At 35.1% G+C, this 17238-nt stretch overlaps 1 protein-coding gene across 1 annotated transcript; it reads left to right on the top strand.

The window, feature by feature from the left end:
- Positions 1-11760: 11760 nt before the first annotated feature.
- On the top strand, positions 11761-16663 carry LOC119530822 (olfactory receptor 7A10-like; the record flags this gene model as incomplete). The annotated part of the gene is made up of 2 exons (XM_037831569.1): positions 11761-12669; positions 16646-16663. Coding segments are annotated over exons 1-2 (927 nt in total), but the record flags the coding sequence as incomplete, so codon positions are not given.
- Between the last annotated feature and the right edge of the window lie 575 nt (positions 16664-17238).

The raw sequence follows: 17238 nt of genomic DNA, 5'->3' as shown, positions 1-17238 counted from the left end.
AAAATGTATCCAAATTAGAGAGGAAGAATTAAAACTTTCACTGTTTACAGATGACATGATTCTATAGGTAGAAAATCCAGAAAAATCTACAGCAAACTTCTAAAACTAATTAATGAATACAGCAAAGTGGTAGGCTACAAGATCAAGACACAAAACCTCTACTGTTCTTATACACAAGTAATGTGCAACAAAAGGAAGAAATCAAGAAAAAAATTCCATTTACATTAGCAACCAACAGAATCAAGTATTTAGGAGTAAACTTGATGAAGGGCACAGAGACCCATACAGAGGAAACTACAAGAAATTGCAAAAATAATTCAAATGGGACCTAAAAAAATGGAAGAGCATACTGTGTTCATGGATTGGAAGACTAAATGTAATGCAAATGTCAATTCTAGCTTAACTGATTTATAGATTCAATGTAATACCATTAAAATCCCAGCAACATACTTTGCAGAAACAGGAAAACCAGTAATCAAATTTATTTGGAAGGGCAAGGTGACCTGAATAGCCAACAATATCTTGAGAAAGAAGAAAGAAATTGGAGGTCTTACTCTACCTGACTTTGAAGCATATTACAAAGTTACAGTGCTCAAAACAGCATGGTACTGGCATAAGGATAGATATACTGACTAATGGAATTGGATTGAGCATTTAGAAATAGAATCTTGCATCTATGGACAATTGATCTTTGATAAGGCAGTAAAGGAAAAGCAAAAGGGACAGAGCAGCCTGTTCAATACATGATGTTTGGAGAACTGGATATCCAGTTCCAAACAAATGAAAGAGGACTCCTATTTCACACCTTATGCAAAAATTAAACTGAAATGGATCAAAGAACTAAACAGTGCTAAGGCCATAAGACTCTTAGAAAATATAGGGCAATATCTTAAAGATCTTGTGATAGGAAGTGGTTTCCTAGACCTTTCACCCAAAGTTCCAGCAGCCAGAGAACAAATAGACAAATGGGATGTCCCCCAAATTAAACACTTTTTTATGTCAAAGGACTTTGTCCGGAAGGTAAAAATGCAGCCTATGCAATGGGAAACAATATCTGGAAACCACATACCAGATAAGGGTTTAGTGTCCCAAATATATAAAGGGATCCTACACTCAACAACAGAAAGACAGACAACCCAATTTAAAAAAATGGGCAAAAGACATGGACAGACATTTTTCTGAAGAGGAAACACAAATGGCTCAAAAACATGGAAAAAATGCTCAACTTCACTGGCTCTTAGGGAACTGCAAATCAAAACCACAATGATCTGCCACCTCACATCTACCAGAATGGACATTATCCAAAAAACAGAAAATTACAAGTGCTGGAGAGGATGTGGATAAAAAGGTACTGTTATTCATGGTTGGTGGGAATGTACAATGGTGCAGCCACTCTGAAAGACAGTATGGCACTTCCTCAGAAGCTAAGTATAGTTAGCTATTCCATTGTTAGGTATATACTCAGAGGAACTGAAAGTTAAGACACAGACATTTGTAAACTAATGTTTATTGCAGTATTAGTTATCATAGCCAAGAGATGGAAACAGCCCAAATGTCTGTCAATGGAGGACTGGATAAACAAACTGTGGTACATACAAATGATGAAGTATTACAGAGCTGTAAGACAGAACAGACAGGGAATGTATAATAAAATGGATCAACCTTGAGGACATTACATTGAACAAAGTTAGCCAAAAACAAAGGTTGAATATTGTATGGTCTCACTAATATGAACTAATGTTAATGAGCAAACTTTGAGAGTAAAAAGCTGATAACACAGGCTATCAGGAGATAGAAAGAGGGTAGAGATCAGGCATTTGCGGCTGAAGGACCAGAGAATTTTCTGCATGGTTAGCTGTATAGATCCAGAAAGAGGATAATACTGTGTTGGTAGCACAATATTGTAACTATACTGAACAAAGATGTCTGAGAGTAAAGCCAAAAGAGGTGGGCTAGAAGCATGTATGACACCTGAGGTAAAGATAGAAGATAAAGACTGGGACTGTTTAACTTAGCAAAACCTGGAGTGCTTAATTATTGTGACTACACATACAAATATAAAATAGTTCTTGCATGTGGGAGAACAAATGAATGTCAACCATGAAAAGTGTTGAAAAGGGAAGGTATGGGAGAAAAATATAATCAAGGCAAACTGGATTCTACGGTCAAAAGTAACATTGTAATATGCTTCCATTAAATGTAACAAAGGCAATATACCAAAACTAAATGTATAGGAGAGGGGGATATAAATGGGGGATATGGGATTCTTGGTAGTGGCATTGCTTTCTGGCCCTATTATATTGTATTGTTTGATATTTTATTTTTTCTTTTTATTACTTTTTTATTATTCATTAAAATTTTTGTAGTAATCAATATGTTCAAGTTCTGACTATGGTGATAAATGCAAAACTATATAATGATACCATGAACAATTGATTGTTTACTGTTGATAATTTTGTGCTATGTGAATACTGCTCTATAAAATTGTAGGAAAAAATAAATGGGGCAAAATTGCTTGAGATATGGTGAGAGGAATGTCCATATTTACTGTTTTTTAGTGGGCAGGATGGTGTAACATTTCTGGAGGACAGTGTGGTGGTTCCACATGAAGCTAAGTATGTGGGCCCCATGAGGTCTTGCAACCACAGAGGGCATGTGCTTGGAAGATATGAGTGCAAGACATGAATGGACATTTGCACACTGGTGTTTATGGAGGCAGTATGCATGGTTTGCAATGGGTGGAAGTGGCTTAGGGGTACATCAACTGAGGAACAGAATGGTGAACTGTGATGTGTGCATAAAATGGAATATTGAGCAACGTGAGGAAGAATGAAACTGAGACACACAATGAGAAGAATGGGTCCTGTGGAAAGCATTTTTAGTGAACTAAACCAGAAATAAAGACAAACATTATAATCACCACCAATATTGACTAAAACGTTTAAAGTCATAATTGAATATTAGAACACAGCTTATCAGGGGAATGCTTATTGTAATGGTCCCTAGATTGTAAGCTCTTACAGCAGTCACATCTATTCCTGAATTGTAATGGATATCTCCAGATTCTGAGGTGCTGATCCCTTTGTCTATAACCTGGCCAGTCTCTGGAAATTTGGGTATCTGTGTGACACCCGAAACTCAGAGTGAGAGCTCAGCAGATATGTATGTCAGTATTAGTGCATACAGCAACCTTATAAAATGCTGAAAAAGAGTCTGGACTTTACAATTAGAGTTATGAATGAAGCAGATTGAATTATGAATAGCAAATCAGGCCAAAACGTAAAGAATGCTGACTGGTTTAAAACCTCAACTTCCATGTATGACCAAGTGAAGAGATGTTTATAATTCTTAAACAACTTAACTCATGCAGTTTGTTGAAATACCATAATTACATGGAACTTTGAATAGTAAGTTAGACCTGATAGGGTTGTACAGGTTATTGTGAAATAGCAACACATCCCAAAGTTATTTGGGCAATGAATAAAAATTTATATGCAGTACTCCCCTGAGGAGTCAAAGGAAAATGCAGAAATGTTGGACTTCCTTACCTGGATTGTTGCTTATGTTCTCACAAACATTCAGGACTGGAAGTTTGGTCTACCAAGCCCTCTGTCATGGCACTTGCCCATATAGAGCTCATTACTGCAACGGAGAGGGTAAACTTGCTTATAATTTTGCCTAAGAGTCTCCCCCTGATATCTCTTTGTTGCTCAGATGTGGCCCTCTCTCTCTAGATCACCCAACTCAACAGGTGAACTCACTGTCCTCCTCTCTATGTGGGACCTGACTGCTAGGGTTGTAAATCTCCCTGGTAATGAAGATATGACTCCCAAGGATGAATCTGGACCTGAAATCATGGTTTGAGAACATCTTGACCAAAAGGGGGATGCAAAATGAAACAAAATAAAGTTTCAGTGGCTGAAAGTTTCCAAATGGAGTCAAGAGGTCACTCTGGTGGGCACTCTTATGCACTATATAGATAACTCTTTAAGGTTTTAATGTATTGGAATAGCTAGAAGTAAATACCTGAAGCTTTTGAACTGCAGCCCAGTGACCCTGACTCTTGAAGATGATTGTACAACAATATAACTTCCACAGGTGATAGTGTGATTGTGACAGCCTTGTGGATCACACTCCTCTTATCCAGTGTGTAGATAGAGATGTAGAAAAATGAGGACAAAAACTAAAAGAAAAATAGGGTGGGAAGGGGGAATGATTTTGGATTTCTTTTTTACTTTTGTTTCTTATTCTTATTTTTATTCTTATTTTTCTGGTACAAGGAAATGTTCAAAAAATAGATTGGGGTGATGAATGCACAACTATGTGATGGTACTGTGAATAGTTGATTGTACACCATGGATGATTGTATGTTGTATGACATGTGAATATATATCAATAAAACTGAATTTAAAAAATGAGAGAGGGTGTAGCAAGTGATAAGATAGTATTTAACAAAGTATTGTGACTACTGAACCTTTATAGAAATAATTTTGTTTTCTGTTTGTAGGGTACTAGAAGGAAATAAATGATGTGTTGGAACTGTGATGTATAACTTGCTTTGAAATTTACTCTACAGCTACTTCTTAAATTACACTTTGAAAGTAATCACATTTCTCTCTCTCTACCTCTCTCTCTATATATATACACACATACACACACACACATATATATATATATATATGTTGTATTCCACAACAAGGAAATAACTTAAATTGTGGTACAGTAACCCATAGCATTCTGTTAAATTTTCTCTATAACTACTTGCTAAATTACACTTTGAAAGTTATCACCTTTCTGTATATATGCTATATTTTATAATAAGGAAATAACTGAAAGTGTGGAACTCTAACCCATAACATTCTTTGAAATAGTCTTTCCAAGTACTTGTTAAGTCATACTTTGAAATTATCACTTTTCTGTATATATGTTATATATCACAATAAACATAAAAAATAAAAATCAAAGAAAAATATTGGGGGCATTAATATATATTTTAGAAATTAAAAGGTTTACTAGTGAATACTATGAACAACTGTTTGCCAACAATATAATCTAGAAGTAATGGGCCAATTCCTAGGAACACACAACTTTCCTAAATTGAATCAAGAATAAATAGAAGATATCAATGGATGTATAAGTAACAAGATTTAATCAGCAGTGAAAATCCTTCCAAGGAAGATTAAGTTCAGCACCAGACTGATTCAGTGGTGAATTGAATCAAACTTTCAAAGAAGAATCAACTCTAATACTTTCCTAATTCTTCCAAATTGAAACAGAGGAAACTCTTTCTAATTCATTCTATGAGAGTAACATTACTGTAAAACCAAGGCTATATAATAGACATAACAAGAAAGGAAAATGAAAGTCCAATTTCCCTCAGAATACAGATGCAAATACTCAATAAACCACTAGCAAATTGAATACAACATTAATAGTTGTCTACCATGACCAAAACCAAATATGATTTATCTCACAAATGCAAGGGTGTTCAACATAACAAATCCATCAGTATAATGCACCACATTCACTGAATGAAGGGGAAAAATCACATGATGATCTCATTTGAAGTGGAAAATGCATTTTACCAAATCCAGTGCCATTTCACAATAAAAACACTCATAAAAAATAAGAATAGTAAGTAACTTCCTGTACATGAAAAAGGTATACATATAAAAACACAGCTAATCTTTTAGTCAATGCTGAAAGAGTGAAGTCCTTCCATATGAAGTCTGAAACAAGACAACAATGTCTGCTTTCACCACTGCCATTCAGTGTTGTACTAGAAATCACTCCCAAAGAAATTAGAGTATAGAAAAAAAATTTGAAAACATCAATTTCAGAAGGAAGAAGTAAAACCATCTGTATTCAAGATGACAGGATACTTTACCTAGAAAATACACAAGTATCCACAATAAAACTTGTATAGCTCATAAATGATTAAAGCCAAATTCAAGATACAAGATGAAGAAGCAAAAAAAAAAAAAAAAAAAAAAAACAGTTGTGTTTTATACACCAGGAAAGAACATACCTATCTAGAAGTTTAAAAAATATCATTCAGTACAGAATCTTAAAGAATAAAACACTTGGGAAGAAGTTGAAATTAAGAGGTGTAAGACTGTACCCTGAAAAATAGAAAATACTGCCATAAGAAATTATAGATTACCTGAGTAAATTGTAAGACTTCCCCTGTCCTTGGAAATGAAGAATTAATAAAATTAAGCTGCCAATAATACCCCAAGTAATCTACGCTGAACCTAATCCCTAACAAAATCCCAGGAGCTCTTTCAGCAGAAATGGAAAAACTGATCCTCATTCACATGGAATTGCACTTCACCAGGACCAGGACATATTTCCATGTCCCTCAACCAGTTTTGAACATAAGCTGTTTCAGAGAAGGTAGTATATCTTACACTTTACTTCATTCCAAGATGATAGTTTAGTGCTTAGCATACAGAATTGCTAAATAAATATTTTTGAATGACTGAAACAAATGGTGTAGAGAGTTGAACAGATGGCTAACAATGGGGAGGAAAGAGAAACAGTGAAATGAAAGTAGTGAAAAAGAGGAAATAATGTTCACAGAGCAGTCCCATGAATGAGAGCCAACACCAGAGGAGGGAGATGAGACAGAAGGTATTTTAATGCATCAGAATCTCTGTCTAGAATCAATGATAGGAAAACCATTGTGGGAACCCTTGCAATACTAGAGCCCACAACTAAAGAGAGGTGACCTCTCTGGGTAGAAGGAATCCACTGGGATAAGAGGTGAACATGAAGCCCAAAGCTGTCTCCCAAAGGTCAAAACCAACACGTTTGAATTTTGTTTTTCTTATCTCCAGAGAGCTAAATATCTCTAGGAGTAGAGAGAGACAATTGAATAATCATTAATGATGCTCATGGGAATGAAATCCCTAAAGGCTTGGAAACCCTAAATGCCTCACACTCTCAACCTTATTTTACAAATTTTTGTTGAGAAGGAAATGCAATTTTGCCTTCTGAAGACCTCATGAGTTTTTCCATCTCCCTGCCCTTCCTGGCAGCAGAGCTTCCAACTTCATCCTTCATTCAAGGAAGAATATGCATTGGTGATTGCAAACCCTTCTTTGATAATTTCTTGGTGAGTAACATAATCTTCACCAGAGTTGGGGGGAATGAATTTTGAGTCCAGGGACACCATTTAAATTTAGGGGAATCAACAGGAAAAACATGTAAAGGAAGCTTTGTCATACAATGTCCTGCCTAGTTAAAAAGGCTGATTGTGAATGGTGGTAATGGAAGCACTAAAATATCTTCTTTCTCTAATTTATCTCATCTGGCATTAGCTTTCACTCATGGGGATTCCCTCATGGAAGTGGCTGTTTAACCACATTCATCCATTTATTTCTTTAAATCATTCAGCATTTATTCATCAAATACTTCATGGTAGTCACTGAAAATTATTCTGGGGATGAAGATATCAGTAAGATATTTTCCTTGTTTATAAGAGATTACATCTAAATAGAGCAAGCATCTTAAGAATTAGTACATGCAATATCCTGAGGTGGCACTGAAATCCTACTGAAGTGGAGCCAAATGTCTGGACTCATCCTGTGGAAGTTGGGGAAGGCATCACAAGGACACTGATAATTGTACTGAGTCTTGAAGGAGGAATTGAAGTAATTCCAGGAGGAGAAGGGGGAAGAAGCACAGCTAGATGAGATGACTGGTACACAGATGTGGGATCAATATGACCATAAGTTTCAGTTGGGTTTTAAAAATAGTTCTTAACACATGATGAATAATGAGGGGCAGTGTGGGAAATGTGGAAAACAAACCTGGCCAGGTTGGCAGCAGACAGATAACAGAGGCCCTTGTGTTTGTCCATGAAAATGATATTTATGTTTGAAGTTATTGGAGAGTCAGTGAAGGGTCTTTAAAATGTGATTTTCATGAAAAGTGTGGAAAGCTCACTCTGGATCAATTTCGGTTGTCAAATCCCTGGAGAGATAATGAGGGCTGGAAATAGCACAATGGAAGTGGGGATGGAGTTTTGGGGAATGAACCTGTGTGGGGTTGAAATGTAATGTATAAAAATATTCCATATTAATACTAGGTCAAATGCTGGACATTTTATATTCATTATTTTATTTAATTCTTTCAATTAGTTTATGAAATATGGCATCACTCTCCTGATTTAATAGAGGAAGTATATGAGACATACAGGAGTGTGATACCTTGACCAAGGCATGTAATTGCATCTGGAATGGGGCTTGGAGTTGGTTGTTTCCTGAGCTTTTGCATTTCCCTAATAATTTTTCTTTGTAATAAACAATTTTCAAAAACAGTGTTAGACTTACAGAAAAATTTCAAGGATAGTAGTTACAGTTTCTAAAACCTCTCACCTATTTTCTCCTATTCTGAACATTTTCCATCCAGAAGACCACATTACATTTATTTATCTGTCATAAATATCAGTTTCTCAGAATCCTCCTGTTTTTGATGACATGGATATTTTTGATTAATGCCAGTCAGGTATTTTGTAAAATATCCCTCAGTTAGAATTTGTATCATGTTCTTCTCATGATTATACTGGGATTATGGGTTATAGAGGAAGAAACTGGAGATAAAATGCTATTTTCATTTCATCATGTATGCAGCATATGTCTTATCAATATGAGTTATCACTGTTGATATGACCTTCATCAACAATATTTGTGAGGTTTCCCCACTTTAAAATTCTTCCTTTCCCACCATTTCTATATATTACCTTTGGAAAGCAGTTACTATGGGAAGCCCACACTTTATCACTGGGGATTATGGCCCAGCTTCTTGAGAGAGCAATATCTGCATAAATTACTGGAATTGTCCTGCATTGGAGATTTGCCTCTTCTTATTAATATTTTCAATAATTTATTTATACCATTATGGACTCATGTTATATATTTTTTGCTTTGGGTTTTGATATAATACTTTATTTTTTGTTCAGTTTGTTTCAGGTTTGGTGATGGAATCTCATTCAGCTCTGCCCTGTGTCTCCTTGATATATCCCCATAATTATGGCTTTATTGTATACATACTTGCTGGTAATACAACACAATCCAGTCACTTTTTTTATATTTCTTATCCAGGCCTAGAGTCAGACATTTCTCCAAGGAGCTTTCTGTTTGAGAGTGCTGTTAAAAACCAAGGTCTGAGCAGTATCAGTGCTCCTTGCTACCAGTACTTCTATGCCCTCACCACAGGGAGAGTAAGAAGACATATGTGCATGTACTAACCTGTGCATGTACACATAATAAATATTTCTATATGTAACTCTCTGTATCTATATTAACCCACTCATGAGTTCATGCTGATGTGTCTAACTCTAAACCATCAACCACACAGAACATTCTAGCCTCCTCCTCTTGCTCATGTGTAACCTCCCACACTACAATGAGAAATATGTATCCCTCATCTACCATCCATCTACTTAATTGCTTGATTCCAGGATATATGTATAGAAGTAATAGAATTGTTAACCCACACCCTGGTGGGAAAATCTTTATCCACCATATTGCAGTACTGATACACAGTTCTGTTGCCTTCATTTTCCAGATCCAATTCATATCCAACATTACAGTTTCAGCATGTTTTCCACTTATTCCTTTAGAATGAGTGTTTCATAGATTTGTAATACAGTTGTGTTGTTTTGTAACATTTTGCATTCCATCCATACATTTCCTTGATCTTGTAAATGATTCTATTACTGCTTATATTAAGGTTCATTTTTTGTGTTGTAAAGCTCAATGTATTTTAAAAATGCATGAAGTTTGGTGTCTATAATTACAGTATTACACAGAATAGTTTCCCTTCTCTGTGCTTCACATATTTAACTCTCCTCCCCATTCTCCAATCCCTTGGCAACAAGTGATCATTCTATTGTCTCTATCATTTTCCTATTCCAGAAATCATATAATTGAAAATAAACTTTTGTAACATGTTTATCAATTAGCAAAAATCATTTAAGATTTATCCTTGACTTTTGTAACTGAATTGAGCATTTACTTCTGTCACAGAATTATATTCCATTGTATAGATATAGCAGAGTGTGTTTGTCCATTCACCTATTAAAGGACATCTTGGTTGCTTTCAGATTTTGGAGATTATAAATATGTTTTCTGTAGACTTTTTCAAATCAGTTTATACCTAAGAGCACAGTTGCTGGATTTCATACTGATTCTATGTTTACTTTTACAAGAAACTGCCAAACTGACTTCTGGCTGCAGCATTTTGTATTCCCATTCTCAAAGAATAAGAATCTGTATTCCATCCCATTCTCACCATCTATTGGTATTGTCAGTGTTAATTTAGGTTTTTACCTGTTCTAATAATCATGCCTGATAAATTATTGTGGTTTTAATTTTGAAATTCTCTAATGACAAATAATGATGACCATATTTTCTCATGCTTATTTGACAACCTTATGTCATCCTTATATAAGTTCTGTTCAGATGTTTTTCCCATTTTTAAATTGGGGGTTAAGAATCCTTTGTATATTTGGATACAAATCATTTTTCAGACATGTGTCTTGCAAATATTTTCTCCAAATCTCTCAGTTTTGTTTTAATTCCTCATCAAGTTCTTTCAGAGAGGAGAGGTTTTACATTTCAATAAAGTCCAATTTATAAATTCTCTTCTCTCATGCATCATGATTTTGGTGCTATATCTAAAAACTCATCACCAAACCATGACCCACTAGATTTTCCTGTATGTTTACTTCTAGAATTATTATAATTTGCACTTTAATTTTAAGTGTAGGATTCCTATTGATTTAATTTTTGTGTTATAAATATGATGTTTGTCTCAGTAAAATTTTGTTTGGTCTGTTAGCATTCCATTGTTCCTATAGCATTTGTTGAAAAGACCATATATTTCCCACTGCATTGCTCTTGCTCTTTTGTCAAAGATCAGTTGACTGCATTTGTGTAGGTCTGTTTCTCAGTCCTTGAATGTTAGTTTGTGTATCCATTTTTCAGTTCTCACATATTATTTCATGTTTTATTTCACCAATTCAGCACAAATTGGACATTTTATTGCTATATTTAGACTTGAAATCAGGTAGTATTGGTCCTACCACTTTTTGTTTCTTCATCTTCAGCACTGTTTAGACAATCCAGCAGTTTTACCTTTCCATATAAACTTTAGAATTTGCCAGTATCCACAAAGTAACTTTCTGTGATTTTGAATGTGATTGAGTTGAATGTATAGATCATTTTGAGATGAAATGGCATATTAACTCTATTGAGTCTTCCTATCAATGAAGACAGAATAATTTATTTAATTTTAACTTTTTATTGTAGTAATCTACATACAATTCAAAATTTCTCATTTTAACCATTATCAAATGTACAATTTGGAAATATTTTATTACATTCAAAATATTGTGCTACCATCACCAATATCCATGACCCCAAATTTTTCATCACATTGTGCAAAATGAGTAGTCAAAGTGATGAAAAAATGTATAGTCTAAGGCCAATTGTACTTGAAAGTTCTGCTCTGGGAAGATATTTACAATTATGGATGGGATAGCTAGTCAGCAATACAATAAAGGAGAAGCACAAGCATAGGTTTTCCTGACATTTTCAGGTAAAGTGCTCTAGATTGATATATAACCAATAGGAACTAAGTAATTTAATGTGTTTATAATATTAACTATAGAATTTATGCTAATTTGCTGATCACTTTTTGTTTATAAATTTACTTTGCTCTGGGCTCTTTTCAAGCAGTTTCATCAGCTACATGGAACAAGAAAATCAAACACGTATTTCAGAATTTATCCTTCTTGGCCTCTCAGAAGATACTGAAGTGCTACCCCTCCTCTATGGGCTGTTCCTGATGATGTATCTGGTAACTTTCATTGGGAATCTGCTTATCATCCTGGCCATCATCTCTGACTCCCACCTCCAAATGCCCATGTACTTCTTCCTCTCTAATTTGTCTTTTACAGATATTGTTTTCACCTCCACCACTGTCCCAAAGATGCTTATGAACATCCAGACAGAGAGCAAAAACATTACTTATGAAAATTGCCTCACCCAGATGTATTTTTTCATGCTTTTTGTAGGATTAGACAACTTCCTTCTGACTGTGATGGCCTATGACCGCTTTGTGGCCATCTGTCACCCCCTGCATTATATGATCATCATGAACCCCCAGCTCTGTGGTCTCCTGCTTCTGGCATCATGGTTATTGAGTATTCTTGTCTCTCTTTTACATGTCTTAATGGTTTTGCAATTGACTTTTTGTGGTGACTTGGAAATTCCACACTTCTATTGTGATCTGAATCAGGTAGTCCAACTTGCTTGCTCTGATGTGTACATTAATGACTTATTGATGTATTTTGTAACTGTAATTGTGGGTGTTATTCCACTCACTGGGATCCTTTTCTCTTACTCAAAGATTGTATTCTCCATTTTAAGAATTTCATCAGCTGCAGGCAAGTATAAAGCATTTTCCACTTGTGGATCTCACCTCTCAGTAGTTTCTTTGTTTTATGGTACAGGTCTTGGAGTGTATCTTAGTTCTGCTACTACCCAAAACTCAAGGGCAAGCATAATAGCTTCACTGATGTACACAGTGGTCACTCCCATGCTGAACCCCTTTATCTATAGTCTTAGAAACAAGGACATAAAGCACACCTTACAGAAACTCTTAATCTGGGCAACATTAACTCTATAAATGGATCCTTTCTCTCAAGTTTAGAAATTTGCTTGTCAGTAACAGAGGTTAAATTCTGTAATATCAAAATCTTGATACTCTTATCAGTATATAGAAAAAATCTGATATCTGCTTAATTTCTAGAATTCTCTCTCTTCATTTTTTATCTATCAAAAAGAATGGTATCACCTGAGACTCAGAGCTATGAATATCAGTATTAGTCAATATGGCAACTGTTAAAAAAAAGACAAAAAGTAATTCAGACTTCAATTAGAGCTATGAATGAAGCTGATTCATTTAGGATTAAGGCAAATAAGACTAAAGTGTAAAGTAAAATATTGACAGTGTTTTAAAACTTCAACTTCTCTGTGAGACCAAAGGAAGAAGTATTTATTTGGTGAAAAATCTGTATTTTCTGTAGCACACTATATAGTTTATCTTGTGTAGTCAGTTTATTCTAACACCATAATTACATGGAACTTTGAATAGAAAGTGAGAGCTGGTTATTTTGTACAGGTGAGTGTGAAGCCGTGTTACATCCAATAGTAATTTGGGCAGAGAATGAAAATGTATATTCAAAACCTTCTTGAGGGACTGGAGAAAAATGTGTAAATATTAAGATTTCCCACCTGGGGCATTCCTGATATTTTCACAAGCATTGGGTCCTACCAATTTAGAAAGCCAATCCCTTTATCTTGGAGTTTGCCCTTGTGAAGCTTGTTATTGCAAAGGAGAGGCTAAGACTACTTATAATTGTGCCTAAGAATAACTCCCAGAGAAAACTTATTGTTGGCCTCTCTCTCTAAGCCAATTTGGCAGGTGGACTTTCTGCCTTTTCCCTTAACTGGGACAAGATTCCCAGGGTATAAATCTCTCTGACAATGTGGGACAAGACTCCCAGGGATGAGACTTAAACCAGCATCAGGGGTTGAGAAAACCTTCTACATAAGTAGCTTCTCCAAGTCTGCAAAGTATGTTGTTGGAATTTTGATTGGAATTGCATTAATCTGTAGAATAATTAGGTAGAATTGACATCTTGACAATGTTTAGCTTTCCCATCCGTGATCATGGAATATCTTCCCATCTCTTTAGGTCCCATTTTCTTTCTTTTAGTAAAGTTATGTAATTTTCTATGTAGAGGTCGTTTACATCCTTGATTTCATTTAAGCTTAGGTACTTGATTTTATTAGTTGCTATGGTGAACAGAATTTTTTTATTGAATGTCTCTTCAGTTATGTCGTTTCTTGTGTATAGGAACATTACTGACTTGTGTGCATTAATCTTCTATCCCACCCCCTTGCTGAAATTATTGATTAGCTAAAATAGCTGTGTCATCCATTTCTCAGGATTTTCCAAGAACAATCAAATAATTTGCAAATAATGACTGTTTTGCTTCTATTCCAATTTGGATGTCTTTTGTTTCTTTGTCTTGGTGAATTGCTCTGCCTAGAACTTCTAGGATGATGTTGCATAGTAGTAGTGACTCTGGGCATCCTTGCCTTTTTTCTGATTTTATGGGAAAGGCTTTCAGTCTCTCACCATTGAGTATTATGTTGGTTGTCAGGTTTTTTTATGCCATTTATCATATTAAGGAAGTTTACATCAATTCTTAGCTTTTGAAGTATTTTTATTGAAGAGGGACTGATTTGTTGAATGATTTTTAAACTTCTTTCAAAATTATCATTTTGAACATTCCCTTATTTTTTAATGTGTTATATTACATTGATTTTCTTATGTAGAACCACCCTTGTATGCCTGTAATTAACCACACATGGGTGTGTATGATTCTTTAAATGTGTCTTTAGATTTGATATTCAAGTTTTTTGAGAATTTTTGCATCGATATTCATTACACAGATTAGCCTGTAATTTTCTTTCTTGTAGTATCTTTACCTGATTTTTGTATTAGCATGACATTAGCTTCATAGTGTGAGATACTAGGTGTTCTAGTCTGCTAATGCTGCCAGAATGCAAAATACCAGAGATGGATTGGATTTTATAAAAGGGTCTTTATTTGGTTACACAGTTAAGGCCATAAAGTGTTCAAGGTAACATATCAGCAATTGAGTACCTTCACTGGAGGATTACCAATGGTGTCCAGAAAACCTCTGTTAGCTGGGAAGGCATGTGGCTGGCATCTGCTCCGAAGTTCTGATTTCAAAATGGCTTTCTCCCAGGACATTCCTCTCTGGTTTGCAGTTGCTCAAAAATTTCACTGTTAGTTGCTCTTGGGGTGTTTGTCCTCTTTTAGCTTCCCCAGAGTAAGAGTCTGCTTTCAATAGCTGTTGTCAAACTCTCTCTCATCTGCAGCTACTCTCTCAGCTTCTGTGCATCGTTCAAGTGTCCCTCTTGGCTGTAGCAAGTTCACTCTTTCTGTCTGGGCTTATATAGTGTTCCAGTAATCAAGACCCATGCTGCATGTGTGGGGCCATTCCTCCATGGAAATTATGTCATCAGAGTTATCACCTACTGTTGGGTGGGTCACATTTTCATGCAAACTCAAAGGATTCCAATCTAATCAGCACTAAAGCAGTTGCCCCACAAGATTGCATCAAAGAATATAGCTTTTTCTGGGGTACATAATACATTCAAACCAGCACTGTTGGTGTTTCCTTTTCTTCAATTTTTGAAACAGTTTGAGCAGGAATGGTGTTATTTCTTTTTGGAAAGTTTGGTGAAATTCCCCTTAAAAGCCATCTGGCCCTGGACTTTTTTCTTTTTAGGAAGATTTTTGATGACTTATTGGATCTCTTTACTTGTGATGTGTATGTTTAGGTTGTCTATTTTTTTCTTGAGTCAGTCTAGGTTGTTATTGTGTTTCCAGAAAATTGTGTATTTCCTCTAAGTTGTCTAGATTGTTGGCATACCTTTGTTCACATTATCTTCTTACTAGTTTTCTTTAGTTCTGTATCCATAGCAATGACCCCACTCATTTCTGATTTTGTTTGTATATTCTCTCTTTTTGACATTGACTGACTAAGGGATTCTCAATATTGTGATCTTCTTAAAGAACCAATGTTTGGTTTTATTTATCCCCTCCATTATTTTACTCCAGACCATTCATTTCTGCTTTAAAATTTATTTGTTTTTTTTTTTTCTATTTGCTTTAGGCTTAGTTTGTTGTATGAATTTGGAGCTATAAATTTCCTTCTCAGTACTTCCTTTACAGCATAGGTTTTGGTATGTTTCATACTCATTTTCATTCATCTATAGATATTTATTGATTTATCTTCCAATTTCTTCTTTGACCCACTGTTTATTTAGGATTGTGTCATGAATGATCTTTGTGTGTTGTGAATGATCTCCATATTTTTATGAATGAACTTTTTCTTTTGTGTTATCAATTTCTATTTGCATTCCTTTATGGTCAGATGATATGCTTTGAAAATTTCAACCTTTTTAAATTTATTAAGACATTCTTTGAACCAGTATATTGCCTATCCTGGGGAACTTCCTGAGCACTAAAGAAGAATGTATATCTTGGTAATTTGTGATGTAATGATCTATATGTGCCTGTTAAGTCTGATTCATTTATCACATTGTTTATATTCTCAATGTTTTTATTGGTCCTCTGTAGTTCTATCTATAAAAAGAAGGGTATATTGAGGTCTTCCACAATTATTGTAGAAAGGACTATTGCTTCCTTCTGTTTAGCCAAAGTTTATCACATGTACTTTGGAGCTCCTTGATTGGATGCACAAGCATTTATGATTATTTCTTCTTGGTGAATTATCCCTTTATTAATATATTCTGTTCTTCTTTGCTTCCACTGACATCTTTGCATTTAAGGTCTCTTTAGTCTGATATTAGTGTAGCTACCCTTGCTTTCTTTTGGTTGCATCATGCATGGGATATTTTTCTGCATCCTTTCCCTTTCAATCTTTTTGTCAGTGGGTCTTGTATGAGTCTATTTTAAATAGCATATTGATGAGTCTTACACTTTAATCCATTCTGCCTGTCTGAATCTTTTAATTGGGAAGTTTTATCCATTCACATTTACAGTTATTACTGTGAAGCCCTTTCTTGAACTAGCCATTGATCCATTGATTTCAGTTGTGAGATCTAATATTCCCTCTCTCTCTTTCTTTGTTACCCTTACTAATACATTTCAGTACTGTGCCCTCTTCCAGAAATCAACTCTCCTTCAACTTTTTCTCAGCTTGTAGAGCTCCCTTTAGGATTTCATGCTGGGAATGTCTCTTCTTAACCAATTCCCCCAGAATTTTTTCTGCATGTGAAAATTTTAAACTCTCCCTCAATTTTGAAGGAGAACATTGTTGGATAAAGAATTCTTGGCTGGAAATTTTTCCCTTTCAAAATCCTAAATATGTTACACCACTGACTTTTCACCTCAAAGGTGACACCTGAGTAGAAGAACTTAGTTTTATGTGGTTTGCCTTGTATGTGGTGAATTGTTTCTCTATTGCTGCTTTGAGAACTTTCTCCTCTTCAGCATTTGGCAATCTGATTAGTATATGTCTTGAAGTTGGTCTATTTGTATTTCTTCTATTTGGTGTTTGTTGGGGATCTTTAATTTGCATATTTATGTTGTTTCTAAGGG

Source organism: Choloepus didactylus, chromosome 4, assembly GCF_015220235.1.
Source record: "Choloepus didactylus isolate mChoDid1 chromosome 4, mChoDid1.pri, whole genome shotgun sequence".
Lineage (NCBI taxonomy): Eukaryota > Metazoa > Chordata > Mammalia > Pilosa > Megalonychidae > Choloepus > Choloepus didactylus.
The sequence above is the reverse complement of the archived record's forward strand: the minus strand, read 5'-3'. Positions and strand labels throughout refer to the sequence as shown.